General features: G+C 49.3%; 1 protein-coding gene across 1 annotated transcript in view; it reads left to right on the forward strand.

Moving 5' to 3' along the window:
* The window catches only part of PLPP3 (phospholipid phosphatase 3), an 82,961-nt gene extending 63,228 nt beyond the window's left edge, over positions 1–19,733 (forward strand). Inside the window, exons 5-6 of the mRNA XM_006200532.4 lie at positions 4,337–4,513; positions 17,814–19,733. Of these exons, the coding sequence (XP_006200594.1) occupies positions 4,337–4,513; positions 17,814–17,939 (303 nt within the window). The 3' untranslated portion in view covers positions 17,940–19,733. The remainder of the gene's footprint in view (positions 1–4,336; positions 4,514–17,813) is intronic.
* The last annotated feature ends 798 nt before the right edge of the window (positions 19,734–20,531 follow it).

The raw sequence follows: 20,531 nt of genomic DNA on the forward strand, positions 1-20,531 counted from the left end.
AGGACAAAAGCCTCCTTCTCACTCTTAGCAGAGAGCTCCCAAGAGCAATGGAAATGAAGCAGAGGACAGTACAGACCTGTTTCACCAGTATGCAAATCGTGTAATGAAACTCAAATGACTAAGCAAGAACCAGTGAGGCTCACCCCACGTCTGACTTGCTGGTTCAGCCCCAAGGAACCCACTTGAATCCTGCCAGACCTTGCTAAGGAGGTTTTGTTGGAATTCCACAGAACCCCGATTTTGAAGTTCGTACCGGGAAGAGAGCTCCATTTCTTCGGGGTCCTGTGTGCCAGGGACTTTCACACACATCCGGGGTGGGGGTGGCGGCTGTGGGCAGGTTTGTACCTTTCTGTTGTAATCTCTGTATCTACCATCAGCAGCTTTATTTTAGCAATTGGAAGAAAAAGCTTAGTAGAAAAAAGGGGCTAAAAGATTATATTCTTTTTTTGTGAAAGGATGTATTTTATCCATGTCTGTGTGTTTCACAGTTTTGAATGGAATAGATGCTCACAGGTTTTTTTAAGTGAACAAATTGCCTTATGTGATGTATGAGAAAGCAGAAATTCGGACAAGTGGAACGCCTTGTCCAGAGTCAGACAGCTGGCGTGCAGCAGAGACAAGATTCGAATCCGGTTGCTTTATTTGCAAGTCTGACCCTTTCAGGGCATCGAACTGATGCTCAGGAAGTGGACTCTTCCAGCCCAGAGGCCTCCACACCGACGGGGAAGTGAGACAGGACCTCAGGGCTGCTGACCCCCGTGACAGGTCATGGGCGATTTAGGCTTTCTGGTTTTGTCCAGCTCTGCTTATTCCCTTTCTTAAACACCCTTTTCAGGATGCCTAGGACTTTGCCGAAGTCTCTGCAGGAGTTTTGATTCTGGGAAAGGCTCCTTGCTGTTTGGTCCAGGACAGGGCATCATGTGTTTGTGGTCAGGAGGTTGGACTTCCTTTCCTGAATAGTGGTAACCTGCCCCTGGGGAGTGGGGCTACTGGGAGCCTCCTGACCCACACAGCATCCCCCGGTCAGGTTCCCAAGGCAGCAGGGCGCTCCGGAATGGACTCACTGATCCTGGTGAGGCCCAAGCCTCTGGCCTGGAGAGAGTAGCTCCTGTGAGCTGGGCTAGAACTGGCAAAATCCAGTCCACTCCCCACTTGGGGTAGGGTGGAGGGTGTTATCAGATCCTTTGCTCAACCTCCAAGCCTTTGGCCCTCAGCTGACTTTTCAAATCAGAAGTAGCCTCTGGGTGGAAGATCATTGTGCAATCTCTTTTTTTTAGTGATTCACTTGTCTTGGTGAAATCAACCACAGTCACTGAGTAAATTTCGTTTATCAAAGCAAAAGGGTGACGTCAGGTGTCTTATTTGATCCTGGTGACCCTGGGAGGGGGCTTTCGTCCGGCCTGTTTCACAAGGAAGGCGACTGAGGCGTAGAGAAGTCAGTATGTGGTGGAGCCAGGACTGGCATCAGGCTCTCAGAGCCACAAAATTCACTTTGCTCCTTCTGAGCTGCCCTCCGGAGCCCCCGCTGCAGACCCCAGGATCCATCCTGGGATCTTGAGATGTTTCCCAGTCAATGTGTCAGTTACTGATGACTGTGGAGGAACGAGCTTCCCTCTGTCTGCCCGCTGTAGTCAGACTGCTTCCCAAAGGGATCTCTCCCCCTGGGGCCCCCTACTCCTTTCTCGTTCATGAGTACTCCCTTCCTGAAGCTATTCTGATAACAAGTCTCTTCCTCTCTCCTCAAGTTCCTCTCGCGTGTATATATTTTTTTCTCTGTATTAAGCTCCAGCCTTAAGTGTCTGAGTCAGTAGAAGGGGAGATGTGTGCCTCGTCCGGTTGGGAAACCCACCCTTCCTCTGCCCCACCCTGATCGCCAAGGCCTGTGACCTCAAGTCTGCGTGGAGGGGGCGGGGAGAGGTGGAGGATTTTGAACAATCATTTTCTGAGGACCTGCAGATTAAACTGAGGGAAATGAAGAAATCTCAAAGCTGCTAGGTACAAATTAAGAAAAGTAGTCAGTTTTTATTTTAAAGGAAGTACTGGTCATTGAACCCAGGACCTTGTGCATGCTAAAAGCATGTGCTCTACCACACAGACACTAACTACTATATATAAAATAGATAAACAACAAGTTTCTACTATATAGCACAGGGAACTATATTCAATATCTTGCAGTAACCTATAATGAAAAAGAATATGAAAAGAAATATATGTATGTACATGGATGACTGAAGCATTATGCTGGACACCAGAAATTGACACAACACTGTAAACTGACTGTACTTCAATTAAAAACTAATGAAAAAAAAAGAAAAGTAGTCAAAGAATGAACTCATCTGTTTTCAAGCAGTCCATGGGGCCAGGTACGTGATCTGAGTTATCGCCAATCTGTGCTTCAGCCTGTGAGATGAGGTTGTTGTGCTCATTTTATATGTGAGAAAATGGAGACTCAGTGAGATTTTTCCCATGAAAACCTGTGGTCTTCCTCTTACCCACCCCACCCTTGTCCACTGCCGGGACTGGCTGGAGGACGTCCAGACCACAGTGGTCACACTGCATAGGGACCATTCCTTGTTCCCTGAACTTGCCATTGTCCTAAAGACCATGTTGAATTGGAGATACCAACATCCTCCCCATTCTCACTTTCAAAAGGAAGGGATTTTTTTCCCCCTCAAGTTCCTCTTTTTTTTTTTTTTTTAAATTGAAGTATTGTCAGTTTATAATGTTGTGTCAGTTTCTGGTGTACAGTGTAGTGATTCAGCCATACATATACATACCTATATTCCTGTTCATACTCTTTTTCATTAAAGGTTACTACAAGATATTGAATATAGTTCCCTGTGCTATACAGAAGAAACTTGTTTATCTATTTTATATATAGGATAATTTAAAAAAGTTTTTTCTCCAAACCTTTGTAGAGTGTTCATAGGAATCTGATTAAATTTACATATTAAGTCATGAGATTATAACGGGAGGGTTCTTATACATGAGTCTTCTTGAATAAAAATTCTAACTAAAAATGAAGGGAAAAAAACGGAGGGAGGGTATAGCACATACAGTTCTTGGTAGGCTGATGGCTATTTATATGATCATCTTTGCTATTATGATGATTTTATCTCTTCCTTTAGATTTGTAACCAGTTATTTTTTAATAGATGGAAAGCCATTGGTTTGGCAGCCATCATCATGAATGCAGTCTCTTCATTATTTTTTCACTCGTTATTCTCAGATTTCCCAACAATACATTCATATAATTTCATAACGATTGTAAAGTTGCCGACTGCCTTCCAGGCCTGGCTTTTGCGAAGCTGTCTTCCAAGGAGTGGAGGGCTCAGTGCTAGACACTCTACACGGGCAAGGGCGACTCTGGAATCTTCCACTCTTCTGTCTCCTCGGGCCCGGCCACTGGCTTGCTCTTTCCTGGCCACCCAGAGGAAGGTGTCCATTTGTCTCAGGAAGGGCAGAGTCACTCCCTCGCCACTGTCGCGGGTCTATCTTTAGGCCATCCGCCCCCTCCCCTCCGCTCTCTTCCCTTTCTCTGGTCTCTCCCGGGGCCTTGCTTTGATTTGTAGTCGGAAGTTCCCTGCGTCCCGCTGCCTCTTCCTCCTCGTTTCCCAAGTTCCCACAGGAACCCTGAGAAGTAGGTTGTGCCCAGAGGTTAGAGCGGAAACTGCAGCAAGATAACTCCAAGGGACAATGCCCAGTTGACGTCATTTCAACTTCTGTGCCTCGGCCGGAGGTGTTTTTTTGTTTTTTCTTCCATTTTTCTTCAGGTTGCTCTTCAACCCCACCCCATCCAGTGTCTGTCCACCTCTCTTTGAAAGCTCACTGTCTGGTTGCTGTATGTGTTTCCTCATATTCTGATGCAAAATCTGCAGTTCCAAGTGCTGACTTAGAAACTTGTCCTTTGACAGAGTTGCTTTCTTTTGAAGCACAAGCATCCCCTTGTGACTGTCATGACACCCTCCCCTGATCACCATGCGGGTATTCCCATGACAGTCCTGAGTGGTGGGGACTGGACAGCCATCATCTCCAGAAAAACACACAAATGCATTGAATGAGTTGTCATCGGTTGTAAAAAAGAAAGGTTTACGAACTCTGATTACTATTCTCTAAAAGGTTTGAATCAAAAAGATGATAAAAGGTGATCCTCTTCCTAGAGAAGCTCCATTTTTCTTATTTTTAAAAAAGGGGCTTGAGGTCAAGTCCAATTGTATGCTCTTTCTATAGCTTGGCACCCAAGGTCCAGATGAGAACACCTGTGTGTCCACCTGGTGTTAGAATGCAGGTGAACGGCCAGTCACTCGGTGTCTGTTCTCTGTCTCTCCTTGCTCCAGCTGTACCTGCAGGCCCGCTTCACCTGGCGAGGTGCCCGCCTGCTCCGGCCCCTCCTGCAGTTCACCCTGATCATGATGGCCTTTTACACGGGACTGTCCCGAGTGTCCGACCACAAGCACCATCCCAGTGACGTCCTGGCGGGATTTGCTCAAGGCGCCCTGGTGGCCTGCTGCATAGTAAGTAGCCTCTTATCCTCGGGACGCAAGCAGGGCTCTGGATGGCTCGCTTGTTAAATGTTTCCAGCTCGGGGACCAAAGCTGAGGGAGCTCACAATCCCCTTCTCTGTTGGTGTCTGAAGAGCCACCCTGCCTCAGGACCCCTTCTGTGAAATGAGAATAATTCCTACTTCTTTCCAGCCTGGGAGTTTTAATCCAACAGAGTCTGGGAATCCTCTCCTCCATCAGCTTCGAAGGTGTGTGCTCGGAGTTGCAAGAGATCTGAGATACCGTCCAACTTACTCACTCTACTGATGTGGACATTTAGGGTTCAGGAGGGGAAGGAACTTGCCCCAGGTCACATGTCAAGAGTTTAAGTGTCTGACTCATCCGTGCTCATGTGCTGCTTTGGTGATCGCCTATTATTCAGAACTTCCCAGCTTCTTGGAAAATTTCTACCCTTCCCATTGTGACCTTGGTTAGGCCCTAAACTAGGTGTTGGCTAGGGAAGAGCGAGTTTGGTGAAGGCTCAGCCCTCTCCTAGCCTGAGGGCCTTGTCCATCAAGTCATAGAACTTCCTAGAGAATGACCTTGGATGGACCACATTCTGATTGCCTCAGATGACGAGGTTCCCCCCTCACATCCTTCCCCGCTGACTCCCAGTGAGGGTGGGAGGAGGCGTTCCACCTCTGAGCCTCCACCTCCTCGGGAATCTCTGCTTTTCTTGCCTGCTCAAAGTTTTTAAGAGTCAAAAAGAGAGACTTTCTTTTTCTTTTAAACCTGTGCAACATTAGATTTCATGCTCAAAGTTTTGAGGGTCTTATTCAGCAAACAGGACTGAGCACCCGCTCTGACGTGCCTTCCTGGGCTCTGCTCAGCGGTGCTCACTCCGGTCCAGCAGGAATCCCAGAACGCAGGACTGGGCTGGATGTCGGAGCCACGCCTGTTGGTTTCACCCTTGCTCATTCACGGTAGGAATCGGGAAATAGAGCCCTCGACCAGCGCCCCTTGTCCTTGCCTGGTTTCTCAGCGCGGCTGCAGCCTCGTGTCTCCCTGCAATAACCTCCCTGCTCCTCTGCATTTATCGCCCCGTGTGGAAGTTGTCGCTGTGTCTCCCTTTAGACTGTTCCTCACGGACAAGGACCTGAGTTAACATGTATGTTTTTCTCCCTGTCTCGCCAAGGCCTCTCAGGGATTCTAGCTCAGAGTGAGTAAATGCGTGCTTAATCTACAAAAACCTAGAATCTGTGAGTTGATCTACCCTTTCTTGGGAACATTCTCTTGAAGGCAGAGATATGGATAAGGGACAGCTCTCGGGGTGAGGGTACCGCTCAGCGGTAGAGTGCGTGTTTAGCACGAGGTCCTGGGTTCAATCCCCAGTGCCGCCATTAAACAAACAAACAAACAAACAAACCTAATTACTCCCTCCCTCAAAAAAAAAAAAAAAGAAAAAGAAAAAAAGAAAAGGGACAGCCCTCGCTCCCAAAGGGCCTGACTCTGCCTGCCAACCTTGTCCTGGGAGCCCTGGCCGAAGGGACTGGCTGTTTTGAAGGCTTTATTCATTTCTTTCTTCCTTTCTTCCTTTCTTCCTTCCTTTCTTTCTTCCTTTCTTTCTTTCTCTCTTTCTCTCTTTCTCCCTTCCTTCCTTCCTTCCTTTCTTTCTTTCTTCCTTTCTTCCTTTCCTTCTTTCCTTTCCTTTCCTTCTTTCCTTTCCTTTCTTTCTTTCCTTTCCTTTCTTTCTTTCTTCCTTCCTTCCTTCCTTTCTTTCTTTCTTTCTTTCTTTCTTTCTTTCTTTCTTTCTTTCTTTCTTTCTTTCCCTTTCTTTCTTTCTTTCCCTTTCTTTCTTTCTCTCTTTCTTTCTTTCTCTCTTTCTCTCTCTCTCTCTCTTTCTTTCTTTCTTCCTTCCTTCCTTCCTTCCTTTCTTTCTTTCTTTCTTTCTTTCTCTCTCTTTCTCTCTTTCTCTCTTTCTCCCTTCCTTCCTTCCTTCCTTTCTTTCTTTCTTTCTTCCTTCCTTTCTTCCTTTCCTTCTTTCCTTTCCTTTCCTTCTTTCCTTTCCTTTCTTTCTTTCCTTTCCTTTCTTCCTTCCTTCCTTCCTTCCTTCCTTCCTTCCTTTCTTTCTTTCTTCTTTCTTTCTTTCTTTCTTTCTTTCTTTCTTCCTTCCTTCCTTCCTTCCTTCCTTCCTTCCTTCCTTCCTTCCTTCCTTCCTTCTTTCCTTCCTTTCTTTCTTTCCTTTCTTTTCTTTCTCAGAGCCAGAAGGGAAAGAGATTGGGGAACAAACCATTAATGAGAGCAGCTGTCCCTGACCAGCTTGTTCTCCGAGGCCTGGCCCTTAAATGTGAAGTGACAGCGGGGGTGGGTGTTTGCAGGGCAGGGTAACCCTTTGCTGACTGTGGCCTCTGAGCTTCGCTCTAGGCAGGAGGTCGGTCCCCGGGGGCCTGCGGTGGTGTTTCCTTCTCGGCGCCACCGCCCTAATTAGAGTCTCCTGCACCTCCAATTAAAAAAATTGAAAGGTGGTGGGGAAGGGGGTGTCCCTCATAGCCTGCCTGTCTTTTATAGAGCACTGGCTCCGCACAGTGAGACAGAGCGTCCGGGAGGACCAGGGTTTATTTTCGAGAAGGGAAATGAGGGTCTGACTTTTATCCTGTTTAGCTCTTGCTCCTACTGTTTGTAAAGTGCCTACTCCTGGCTGGCTCTGTTCGAGATCCTCTACTCATTGGCTCCTTTTAGGCCCACGAAGCCCTCGTACTATAGCCATTTTACAGATCGGGCAACTGAGGCTGAGAGAGATGACTTAAGTCATCAAAGGTCGGAGTGAGTCGACAGCTGCTGCCAGGATGCTCGCTCACTCCGGATTGCTCGCTGACTCCGAAGCATTGCCCTCTGCCCTTGGCAAGGTGGTGTGGTCACGGAGCTACAGCAGCCAGAATTACGCGGGGCGTAAGCAGTGTAGACAGCTACTTAAAGGGCGTAATTCCAGGGTATCAGGGACCTTCCCAACCCTCTGGGCTGATCCAGTCATGGCTTTAAGTTTGAAAGCCTGTTTTACCATGTAAAGATGTTTTGGAAAGGGGCAATAAAGGCCTTTCCCTGTCTTTTGCCCACTTGGCTCTAGACACATGAGGGTAGGGAACTCCATCTTATTTCTCATTTTTCTCCAAATGCCTGACTCCCAGCCTGGTCCACAGTTACTCCTGGTCCTGACTGGCTCGGAATCCCGGCACTGAGTGAGGCGTTTCTGAGAAGCCAGGGCAGGAAACTGGAGTCAATCTAAGGGCTTGAGGATGCTCAGCCCGGGGAAAGCAGGCGCTGAGTCACTGCCCATCATGAGACCGGTCACCCTGGTTGTGAGCGTGAGGAAGGCAGAAGCAAAGCTCAGAGCCAGAAGTGGTTCTGGTGACCCACGAGGCCATCTGAGGATGCTGTGTGCCTGGGGAAGGTGACGGTGGGGCGGATGAAAGGTGTCTGCCCCCCGGGTTTTGTAGCGTCCTCGGTGCTTTCCTAGAGTTGTGCTGTGTAGCTCTTGCAGCCCAGGCGGGAGCCTGCAGTCTCTGCCGTGTCTCGTAGCAGAACTTTCTCCCAAGCATCAAGGCTGTCCCGGTGAATCCCGGGCAAAGTCAAGTTCTCTTCTCCTCACCGTGAATGTGGCTGTTTTGAATGGATCTTAACCCGGGGCATCACCTAAAGTTGGTTAGGAGGACCAGGACGAGGCAGTAAGGTACAAGGCCATGGCACAGGGGGCCAAGGACCCCAGAATCCATTTCCCAGTCTGCCTGATACCCCCCTAAGCCAAGCTCTGATGGACTCCCCATCAACAGGGAAATCATATTTGCTCACGAGGATTGAGAACTCAGTGTGCCAGCTACTATGTTAAGCACTTTAGATAGATCATTTACCCCCGAAAATCCTGCATAGACTCTTTCCCCATTCTTGTCCTCAGGACTGAGAGGGATGCAGTAACAGGAGAGGGTAGAGGGCACAGGGTTGACCCCTGGTGGTCCAGCTCAGAGCCAGCTCTGCAACACCCAAGGCTCTGTAAGGCCTCGTCTCCTGCTCCTCTCACCCCCTCCCCTCCAGGTGCACCAGACTTCTCAAGATTTCCCAGCATCCTGAGCTCCTATCTTGGACAGCTGTCCCCTTTTGATGGAGCAGTCCCAGTGTCACCCCATCTCTGATGCAGCTTAGTTTCTCATGTTGCTGCTGCAATGAGTTATCACAAATGTAGTGGCTTAAAACAACACGGAGTTATTTTCCTACAGTTCTTGAGTTCTGAATTCCAAAATGGGTCTCATGAGGCTAACACTGAGGTGTTGGCAGGGCTGCATGCCTTCTGCTGGCTCGAGGGAGGCTCTGTTTCCTTGACTTTTCCAGCTCCTGGAGGCTGCCTGCATCCTGTGGTTCGTGGCCCCTTCCTCCATCTTTGAAACCAGCGGCATAGCATCTTCATCTCTCTCTTTCGCTCTCTCTGGCCTCCGTGTCCATTGTCACGTCTCCTTCTGTGATCCTGACTCTCCTGCCCTCCTCTTATGGGGATCCTTGTGATGACACTGGGCCCACCTGGATAATCCAGGGTAATCGCCCCCATCTCTAGAGCTTTAACTTAATCACACCTGCAAAGTCCATTTTGCCGTGTGGGGTCACTGTATTCGCAGGTCCTGGGAATTAGGACTTGGGCACCTTGGTGGGGGGGGCATTGTTTAGTCTCCTACACCTTCCTTTCTGTCTTTTCTGAAGACAGAGTGTCTAGCTTTCTCCTAGTGCTCCCAGGGCCCTTTGCATGTTTTTCCCTGCCATACGATTCAGCCTGATTCTCTCTTAATTCCCTGTTCAAATGTCTGTCTCCCCAGCTTGACTGTGGGTGCCTTAGTGGCAGAATCCGTGGCCTAACCTTCTGCCTGTTGGTTCTAAGTGTCTGGCGCAGTGACTGACACATAGCTGGTGCTTGCTAAGCACTGGGTAAAGGGTGAGTGATGAATGAACTTGTGCCCTGAGGCGTGACCCCTGCCCCTGAGCCTAGTTTCCCCATCTGTGAATTGACCTTGACGGCCGTGGAGCTCTGTGACCTTCTCCCCAGATTCTGTGCACAGCCACCTTCGTAGTAACTGAGCTGGACCTGCCTTCTCAGATGGAGCTGTCTCCCCGCAGGGCCCATGAAGGTGGCCTCTATTTGGGGATCATGACATGTCTTTACGTCTCCGCGGGGTACAGTGCATCACTCTAGAATGTCACGGCGGCCACTGTGGAGCCTTGGGCAGCGGGCTGCGGTAGCCAAGCACTTTTACCCGGGCCGGTTGGGGGTAAGTCCCGTCACAGCAAGCAGACGTGTCTAGACAGAAATCACATGCCAGACGGGAGCGGGTTCAGCTCCCTCCCCCTTGCTGGCTGAACCCTTTCCAGAGAACAGAAAAAAAAACCCCACGTGACATCATGGACTCAGCATAGTGATGAGGACATGCAAGGTCAGATAGACCTGCACCCTGATGTACACCTTCATGCTTGTGGGTGGAGGTGCACAGGACAGAGGCAGAGAGACCCAGAGGCACATGGACAGACCCAATCGTACCCAGTCACAGACATCCATCCTCTGCCACCAGCGCTCAGAACTGCCAACATACACAGACAGACAGGCCAATGCAAACACAGGCACTTGCTGACCCTCTCAGTCCCTGTCCCATGTACCCCCCACACCAACACACACACACGTACAGTCACCCCTCCCTAGATGTGAACTCTACAGCTGGGCTCACCCTACCCACCCCTGGAGTATCCCAGGGGCTTGGATGAAGCGGCAGACATCGGTTCATTTCCTGTCTGGTGACAACTTGCCTATCTGGCCACCTCCTCCCTGACCCTCCAACAGATGGCAAATTACGGGGCCCTGGGAGGGGTCAGGGCAGGGCCAAGCCGCCATCACTGTGGGTGCAGCAGAGGAAGCAGCTGCTGGTGAAATTCATAAACACCCGGCGGAGTCTTTCCTGGTTTTCCTCTGGCCGGGGGTGTGGCTCCGCCAGCAGCCGCCCTTTTGTGTGTTGCTGTCTTCCTCCAGGATGTAGGGAAGGGCGAGGGTGTCCTTTGTCTCTGCCCCAGTGAGGTGACCTTGGGAAAAGGAGACCAGCGAGAATGTGAATGGAAGAAGGGTTCAGTGATGACAGCCCCCCAGAGAGGAAACTGGGGTGCAGAGAGAGGGTGGAACACATCCAAGGGACACACAGCGGCAGAGTAGGAACCAGCCGGCTCTCTTGATTCTATCTCAAAGGACTAGAAGAGTCAGCTCCAAACATGTGTGGTCTGTGCCGTGAATTTGTGAAGTCTCCTTCTGTAATTGGAGATTCCCATCTAGTCCCATTGGATTTATTCCACCACCGCCTGGACACAGGGGAAGGGGTGAAACGACCTCTCGAATCTCTTCTGGCCCCGCCAAAGCCTCTCTCTCTGCCCAGAAGCCCTGGGGCTGACCTTGCCATCCTGGCCGCTGACACTCAGGTGGGCAGGGGTACCAGGAACGTGGACGTGGGAGGGAGAAGGAAGCAAAGGCAGGGCTCCACTTTAGCCCCACAGTAGATGATGACAATTTGCAGAGTTCTTCAAAAACCGCCTTTCTCCTTCCCCTGCTGAGATGAATGGGGTGGATGGCAGGGCAGAGACTCAGAAAGGGGAGGTGCGCTCCTGCCGCTTAGGCGTACTGGGCATGTCACTGCTTTTCAGCCCCCTTCTCCCCTTCTACGACGTGGGGCTCATAGGGTCTGATCTTTCGATTGAGGACTCAGTGAATGAAAGATGCATCATGCTTGGCACGTGTGATGATGGTAACTGAGGAAGGATGTGAAGAGCCCTTCATAGGTAGGAAGCGTTTTCACCTGCATTCCTCTGTGGAAGCCTTATAGAAACTATGGGAAGGTAGATTTGTTAAGAACATTAGCACACAAATGCCGGGCAGACCCATCATCTGAAATCATAAATCTCTCCATTTTGCATAAATGCAAGCCTAGACAAGGGTGTGACTTAGCCTTGGTCACACAGTAGTAGCAATTTGGGGACTAGATCCTGCTGCCTGACTCCTAGTGTGACACTTTCCATCTCATCAGTTTCCCTCTCAGATACACCAGGAAATTACTCAGTGCAGATGCTGGCCAGTTCCCAGTGCCAGAAAGTCACCGAAAGGCCTTTGTTGAGGTCAAAAAGCAATGACTGCAATCAGGTCTGACTCCCTTTTAGACAAAAGATGGAGCTGCCAAAGATGGCTTTTCCTTCTAAGGCATAAGGGTGAGTCAGGTCCCAAGGGAACAAAAATTATTCCTTAATGGATGAGATTGTTAATGATGGTAGAACAGGATGCCCAAAGGACATCCCCAGGCCCAGGCACGGGGTGTGTGCAACAGGGGCGGCTCGTGGCTCTGTCCTCACAGGGAGGCTGAGCTAGGTTTGCTGCAGGCCACGCTTGCTGAGCTCTGAGTAGCTTGTTGTCTACAGAGGAACCGTGACACAGCATGCAGAGCATTATGACTGCGCTAAAGCGTAGCCCTAGTGCTAAGACGAAGGCCCTTAGAAGCTCAGCATGGGTCCCGAAGGGAGCAGTTAAGAGCATCTCGAGGAAGGGCTCCTGGAGCCCAGGGTGCAGATGCAGGAGCTGCCCTCAGACATTACAGGGTGTCTAAGACACAGCCATTGCAATGGCAGGCCTCAGGTTTGCGCCCATCTGTTCATCTCCATGGACTCTCCCCTGAATGCCCTCCTCGCTTTAGTCTGCATAAGAGACACCACGAGCGTTTGTTCAATGCAGATTCCAGGCCACCCTTCCAGGAGGTTCGGGTGGGCCCAGGAGTCTGCTTTTTCAAGAAGCACCCTGCTGATTCTAAAATAGATGGTCTGAGGATTACACTTGGAGAAATACTGGAATAGACAACTCTGTTTTCTTCTGATTCTGAGATTCTCAAATCTTTCCACTCTTATATTTATCTGGCATCTAAGGTCAACGGGGGCTTATCAAAATCTTCATGTGATTCCTGTCTCTAAGGAGTCCTCTTACACACTCCCAGGGGTTGAAACATTCAGGGACTCCAGAAACATTTAAAGGACAACTTTGTTGCTATAGTCTGCCCTTAACAGAATGACCCTCAGGATTGGCTGACTCAGCGATTCTCAGCGATGGGGGTGGAAACCTGGCTGCCAGCCAGACTTCTCTCTGGCCAGCTTGGTTATGGGTGAGCTAGGCAGTACCCCGCAGGGCTGGGCTGTGTGTGCTCTGGGCACTGGCATCTCTGGAGCCGGGGACAAGACGTCAGAAGCATCCTCCTTTTTGATTGTGCAGATTCATTCCCCAAAATAGCCCCAGAATTGGTAGGACTTTGAGAGCAGATCCTGTCTGCCTGTGGAAAACTCCTGTCTCATGTGGTCTTCACGGCTGGCCTGAATCTTACAGGCTTTCACCTATTTGTTCGTAGTCTCAGTCATTTCTGTTTTCCCCTCTCTTCTCTTCCTTTTTTCTAGTTCCTTCTCTTGTTTCTTTTCTTCCCACCCAAGGGGTAGGGAAAGAGAAATGACTTGATGTAGGAAAGGCTCTGAACACTCAAGCCAGTGATAATGGCTCTGTTTTTTAACAAGCCACACTTAATAATACACATAGTTAATAAATGTAACTTTTGTTACATCATATCATCCTTAGAGTAAACCTCTGAGGTAGGTGTTGCATCCCTCGTTTAGGTATTCTGCTGAAAATGGCAAGACCTGGATTGGAAGACAAGGCTGTCCTACTTCCCAGAGCAAAGCTTGTCACCAGGGTTGCAGGTGTAGGATGGGGAGGGGGACTCGGTGATCCAGTGGCCCGATAATAGCAAGTCGCCGTTTTCAGGGAGACTCCTGTGCACGTCTTACCTCCTCGTGCCCACAAACGGGATTCCCTCAGCCTCATTTGTTTGTCATTCTGCTCTTGATGGAAGGGCTACGTGGTCCCGAGTGCTTGGATAAATCAGGTCACAGACTAGCCTTCTCTTCTGACTCAGGAGACAGTCAGAACCACCTCCCCAAGCCGCTATCAGAAAGAGCCAGAATGTTAGCAGGCAGAGGAGAGCAGAGCTGGCATCCTTTTCCCTAGTAAACTTTAAGTTTCCCAAACTTTAAGAGTTTTGATGGGAACAAGTGCAAGATCTCTAGAGTTGAAGACACAACTGGGAAGAAAAGCCTTACCCCCTCCAGCCCACTTACCCTCTCGCACACGTACAGAAACCACGGCTCTGGCCTCAGTGTTTCCAAAACGCATCTCCTCTTCTTTGTCTTCACCGCACAGTGGTCGTACAGGACTTGTCCTCTCCTAGGTTCTGCAGGAGCATCCTGACCGGTACCCCCGCCTTCGGGCTCTCTGCTGCCTTTCTGACTCCTGTTGCTTAGGTACATCTCGATCTTAATGCAGGTCTTCCCACCACGCTGCGTCCCTGCTTCAGCCTTGACAACGGGCTGCGGGTTCCTTAACGTGTCACAGGAGGCTTCTCACCATCCGGCCTGTCCTCCCCAGCCTCCCTGACTGCTCTGCCCCGGTTACACGGAGCTTCCTACAGCTCCTCAGCACGCCGGACGCCCTCGCGCCCTTCGCCTGGAGCAGCAGTCCTGGCATTCACCACCTGACTCACCCCTGCTTGTTCTCCAAAGCTAAGCTCCAGTACACCTCCCTGGAGGAAAGCCTTCTAAGGCCTTCGCCCCTCCCCTTCAGCCTGAGTTGACGCCACACTCTGGGCTTCAGCACCCCGACTTCCCTCCATCATAATCCTCGGAACACTGGATTGCACTTGTGTGTCTACCCAGATCTCTCCCTCATTGCCCCGTGAGCTCTTGGAGGGCAAAGAACTCTGTCTTATGTATATTCATCATGATAATCCCAGGGCTTGGCACAGAGCAGGTGTTCAGTAAGTGTTTACTGATTGCCTTTTTCAAAAAAGCAATGGATAAACAACAAGGTCCTACTGTAGAGCACAGGGAACTATATTCAATATCTTATAAGAGCCTAGGATGAAAAAGCATATGAAAAGGAATATATATATATATATATATAACTGAATCACGATGCTGTACCCGAGAAACTAACACAACATTGTAAACCAACTATACGTCAATTCAAAAATTCAAAAATTCAAAAAAATCAAAAAATTAAAAATAAATTTAAAAAGAAGCAATTGATGGAATGCAGAGAATAGGAGAGAGAGAACTGAAAGCACGTGCTCAGGGTTGCATAACTTGGAGCTCATTGTGGCGCCTGGAGCATAGATCTCGTGTGTGTGCCGAGAGACTGACACCTGATGTCTTCTCAGATGGCTGAGAAGGTCTGTGCGGTGGGGCTGTGGGCTGGCAGCAGGTTTGTCCCGCAGACCTGGGACAGCTACCTAATTTGTAGGGACCCTTCCCAGCCTGGGCTTCTGGGTTTTCTTTCCGGTCAGACATCACCTTCTACAGGAAACAGAACTGCTCCAAGCCAAGAAGTTTTCCCGTTTCCTAGTCCTCGTGGCGCTCTGCTGTTCAAGCGTGGGGAAGACAGAGCCCTGTTTGAGTCTTGCCGGGATCGCATTTCAGGATCCCCAAAAAAGTGTTTGCATAACCTCAAGCTACGCGGAAAGAGGAATACAGCTTAAGGGGAAGTTGGTTCCTGCTGGACCAGATGCCACGTCTCATCTTGCTGTTGGGCTGTGTGCCTGGGGCGTGTGAGGATGTGTTTCCCCTTAAGTCCGTGGGAGTTCTCTGTGCTGAGAAGACCCAGGGCCGGGATGCATGCTTCCAGTAGAGAGAGGTGTGGAAATTCACCAGCAAACATTTTATAAGCCCCTGGTTGTGCAAGGCTCAGCACGAAGTGCTGTGGGCAATGTAGAACGTTTGGGGCTGGGCTCCTTTAAGAAGCCTCCTGTTTGGGAAGAAAGGCAGATAGATAAGCAAAGTTTTGGAGACACAGGAGGGCCTGGCTCACTGAGTCCAGTCACCACCTTGGGGCCCAGAGCGTAACAGAAAGGAACACCTTTTACTGAACTAAGTGCCAGACACAGGTTTAGTTCTTTTCAAGTACGTTCTTGCCTTGAACCTTCACGTCATGCCTATCTCACACTTAGGAGACGGAAGCCCTACTGTGTAGTGGATGTGAGCTCGGGAAATGAAATTGGGAAAGAAGCCAGTCGAGGGAGGTGGTGTCAGGATCTTGGAGGGAGGGATGTCTGTTTGGGGGTGTCCACTGCTGTGTTTGCCCCCAGCAGATGGGATGTGGGCTGGGAGAAGGATCTCTGAGAAATGAAATCAGTAAGGGCCCTTCTTTGGTGGAGCTAGTGGCTAGGCTGAAGGCAGGAAGTGGGGTTGAGAACCAGCACTGGAAGGGTTGACAGAAGCTCCTTCCTCAGAGACAAAGGGAAGGAAGATGAGGAAGGTTAATTTCCAGGTAGAGGTGAGGACGCTGGCTCTGCACCTGTCAGAGAAGAGTTGAAAAGTTTAACGATCTCCGCATTTAACTTTAATCATGTTCCTTAGGATTTCCTTAAACTGGGGGCACCTGAAAACCCTTTCCCGTGGGGCCCTCCCGGCGGGGTTGGGTACAGGCCTTTTCTCTCCCGGTTCGTAAGCTTGCTCTGGCTACGAGACAAGCCTTTCTGGGCCCCAGTTCTCGCTCTTCACATCTCCTTAGAAAAGAAAGGGACCAAAACGCTTAATTTATTCCTTTGCAAGATGGTACGTTCAGTAGCACGCAGACTGTACAAGTACTAAAACGTTACATTTCTTGGCTAATATATCACGTTCTTGTTCATTGTAAAGAAACCTATACTTTTTAAAAAATCTTTTTAACCAAAAAAAAAAAATAAGGAAATTCTTGAGTAGGTAATATATGCCATGGATGCAAAATTCAAAAGGTACAGAGGGTTTTATGAGCAGCAAGCCTCTGTTTCACTTTTGTCTTCTCGTCACCCCGCTCTCCTGGGGTAACAGCATCACCAGTTTCTCGCTGTGGTTTTGGTTGCACTTGGCTGATTGCTGTATCACTGCAGAGGGACCGTTGTGGAAATTGGTTCAGCAATGGATCCAAGAACTTTCTGTGGCCAGGCCCAGGCTGCCAGAGCCTTGGTGCTGGTGCAGTCTTATTAAGAATTTCATCTTCTTGCCTATAAAGTGTCCAGAATGAAGTCACAGGGCTGTCATTATTAGGGATCACATTAGCATCTGCAGGACAAAGACACTTCCATCCAAAAAGCTGTTAGCCATAGGAACTTTGAAGTGTGTTAGTCCCCATTTCAGAACCCAGCCATAAGTTTCCTATTAAATGATGTGACTGACAGTTGCCTCTTACTTAATACAACTCCTGTTGCTCAATGGCTCAAGTGGATGTCTGTGTGTTTACTTTGCCACCAAATACAAAGCGTGAGTTTTTTTTTCTTCTGGTAACACATCAAGTTCTCGAGTCTTTTATCAGAGGCTAATTGAGACAGGAACCACGCCTGAGCCATCCTTACACCTTTGCGCGTTCCGTAATGTTTCTTAACAGGTCTAAGAACGGCCCGGCGAGGTCACGTGCTCGGGAGGAGGAAGGAGGTTGGGAAGCAGCGATCGGAGGGTTTCTGTTGACCTTTCTTCCGGGTTAGTTGCTGACCCCCTCCGCCGAGAGCCCCTGGCTCCTTGACCCCCGTCACATGGTCGACATCACTGGGCTTTCGGGAAAACGTGGTCACAGCTGCTTCCTCACTCCCGCTCCTGCTGATAGGAATTCACATTGGCTGATCTCGTCTGGTTACACCCTAGATTCCTTTGTGAGGAAAGGGAAAGTGTCGTGGACGAATGATGGTGACTAATCATGACTGGCTTCCTTTGTTTGAGAACTTATCTTTCACTGCTATTCATTTGCCTTGAGAAATAAGGAAGTGGGGCCTGCAGATAATGGAGCACTGGACTGAGAGCCCCTGGAAGTGAGGTCTGCCCTTACCACGGCTGTGCAAGCCAGAGCATGTCACTGCCCTTCTCTGGGCCTCTGTTTCCCTCTCTGTACAATGAGAATTGGACTCTGTTGGGGGAGGGTATAGCTCAGTGGTGGAGCACATGCTTAGCATGCACGAGGTCCTGGTTTCAATCCCCAGTACTTCCATTAAAATATATATATATATTTTTTATATATATACCTAATTATCTTCCCCCACCAAAAAAATAAAGAGAGAATTGGACTCTGTGGTCTCCACGGTCCTTTCCTATTCACAGAGCTACAGTTTGGGGGCCCCTTTTCCTAAAACCCGTGCTCCTATGCTCTGCCCTTTGCCTCTGCCTGTCCCCAAGGCCCAGACGCCAGTTAGTGATCTGATATCTGGCCTTGTGCTTCCAGGTGTTTTTCGTGTCCGACCTCTTCAAGACCAAGGCCACCCTGTCCCTGCCTCCCTCCGCCGTCAGGAAGGAGCTCCTGTCGCCTGTGGACATCATCGACAGGAACAATCACCACAACATGGTGTAGGCGCGCCCGCCGCCCCGGCCGATCTGTAACGTGACTGCTGACAGCAAGTTTTTGCTGCTGCTCTCCAATCTCATCAGACAGTAGAATGTAGGGAAAAACTTTTTGCCCGACTGATTTTTTTTTAAAGGAGAAAAAAAAAAAAAAGTCTTCCTTTGTGGCCTTCCAAAATAGGTAGCGTTCACCTGTATGGAAAACAACAGCCAGCCAGCTAACACCAAGTGCCGGAAGCCTGGATGTGCCGTTGGTTCAAGTGTTCATGTTCTAGTGAACACGGGCTAGTTCTGCAACAAACACTAAAATGATGCGCCTAGTCTGCCGGTCACCCCTGTGACCCGAGGAGCTCAGATTCACTTTGTAGCCCACGATGCCAGAAATAGCACTGAATCAAGAAAATAGCCATTAGGGGTTCCCCTCTTATGTCCCTCTGTCCACACCACTCGATTCTCTGCTGTGACTTTGGTTCAGGAACTTTTTTTTTTTTTTTTAACTATAAGAGCAGGTTTGCTCAGTTGAGTGATCACATCCTGAATCCAAATTCGCAGTCGTGAGGCCTCGTCCCTCCCTCCCTTCCTCAGCCTGTAGGCCGCAACCACAGTCCCTCACTTTAGTGATCAGGAGACTCTGTGGACGAATGAATTTCACAAATAGCACAATTTCAGAAGAGCCTGGGGGGCACAGGCCCTCCTGTGTCTTCTTTTGACTCGCCGTCCTGTGACGCTGAAACGTAGATTCCAGGGTGCTGATGCTGTGTGCACCAATCACCCGGGCGCCGCACACTCTCAGTGACGGTGCTTTGGTTACTGCTTTCTCCCTCGAAACCCTTGCTGTGTGCCCACCGGGATTGCCTGGGAGGGTCCGGAGATGAGCAAAGATGTGGTCCGCCATCGGCTGATGGAAAGCAGCCTTCTATGCAAGAGATGAAGGAGAGTGAAGGGGGCAGAATGAAAAAGGAAGCAACCTTTTGGCTGCTCCAAGTCCGAATGAGCCAGGGTAGCAGCCGGTCTCACGCCTGAGGGGGCCCCCCTTCCAGATAACGATGCTGTCGGGGGCCTCTGTGGGAGCCGCTCTTGCTAAGCCGTGTAAAGCGCTGTGGTCTTGGGGTTGATCTCCAGGACAGTTCTTGGCAGGTTCTGCTGGGCAGAACATGTGGGTTAAATCTCTGTGCAGGTTCCTCATTCTCTGTGCCTAAGTGTCCTTCCAAGCAGGGTCCCACTCCCGGCAGCAGACAGGGACTGCCTCTCCTGAACCTTTGAGGGACGGAGGAAGGAAGAAATGCTTTCAGATCTTGGAGGCAAACCTTTCAAAGGGCTAAATGTAACCACATGGGTCAACCACATGCACATCCTTACTACAGAAGCCGTCCTTTCATTTCAACTTATAGCAAGCTATGATTTTTATATATAAATATTATATAAATAATGTATAAAACATTCAAAGTTAACTATGTAAGATATTATTTCTGAAACAATTTTAGCTCTATCCACTATGATTATAAACTGTGTTTCGACCTGTGTTATTTACATTAGCTGCTTAAAGGAGCATCGAGTTCATTTTGTTTTAATATCAACTAAAATATCGTAGTTCTGTGGTAGACGTTGTTTTTACAATGGAAGAAATAACTGCAACTAGAGAAAACTGTATAAAAACATTAAAGTGTCAGTATTTTTGTAAGGTTCCATTTTTGTAAAGAGAATAATATTCAAAGACTTTTGTAGAATACAAAGTGAAAACTTGTATCTGCGAAACTATACTTGTATTAAATGTGCTTTTTAAATAAAAGCTCATAACAACTAAGGCAAGAGTTGGAAGCTTGGAGTGTTTGAGGGGGGTTGTCTCGGGTGGGTGGGAGGAGGGGGCGTCGCCCCTCAGGGCACCACCGTGGGAATGTCTCTGCAGGGGAATTAGGTGGCTGAGGTGTAGATACTGACGTCGAAGCTCTTTCATCTCTGCAAGCCTGTTTGCAGAGCGAGGCTCTGGCCCTGCTCTCATCTCCGGCTGTTCTAAAGAGCTTTTGTGCTGTAAAAGGGGTTTTCCTCAGGGAGGAGGGGGGTGTGGGTCCCCTAAGGGCAGATAAGGGGCAGGCTCTAGATAAGGTGTGCTTGGGGAGTTCACTGAGGAAGTCCCGTCCACATCCAAGGAAGGAGGGTGCACTGCTAAGAATGGCATTTGGCTTCTGCCTTTCCTCCCTGCGTCTCCCCAACCTGGACACTCACATTTTGTGAGCACCTGCGTTATCAGGCACTTTGCCCTATTTGTCACTTTCGTTCCTTACGACAGTTCTTATTTTGAGAAACAAGGAATACGAAGGAATGCAAAGATGAAACGACCCATCTAAGAGCCTGGAGGAGCAAACTGCAGGCCAGAACTTGGATTCAGTTCCTGTTGCCACTATAACCACTTACCACCCACTTGAAGCTTAACACAGCACAAAGTTATCCTCTCATGTTTCCGGGAGGCTCTAGGGCTCTTGTTTCCGGGCCTTTTCCAGCTTCCAGAGGCCAGCAGCTTTCTTTGGTGTGTGGCCCTCTTCCTCCCTCTTCAAAGCCAGGGCGTTGGGCTGAGGGTTGGATGGATTTTCATCAAAACATGTAT

Source organism: Vicugna pacos, chromosome 13 (assembly GCF_048564905.1).
Source record: "Vicugna pacos chromosome 13, VicPac4, whole genome shotgun sequence".
In the NCBI taxonomy this organism is placed as follows: Eukaryota; Metazoa; Chordata; class Mammalia; order Artiodactyla; family Camelidae; genus Vicugna; species Vicugna pacos.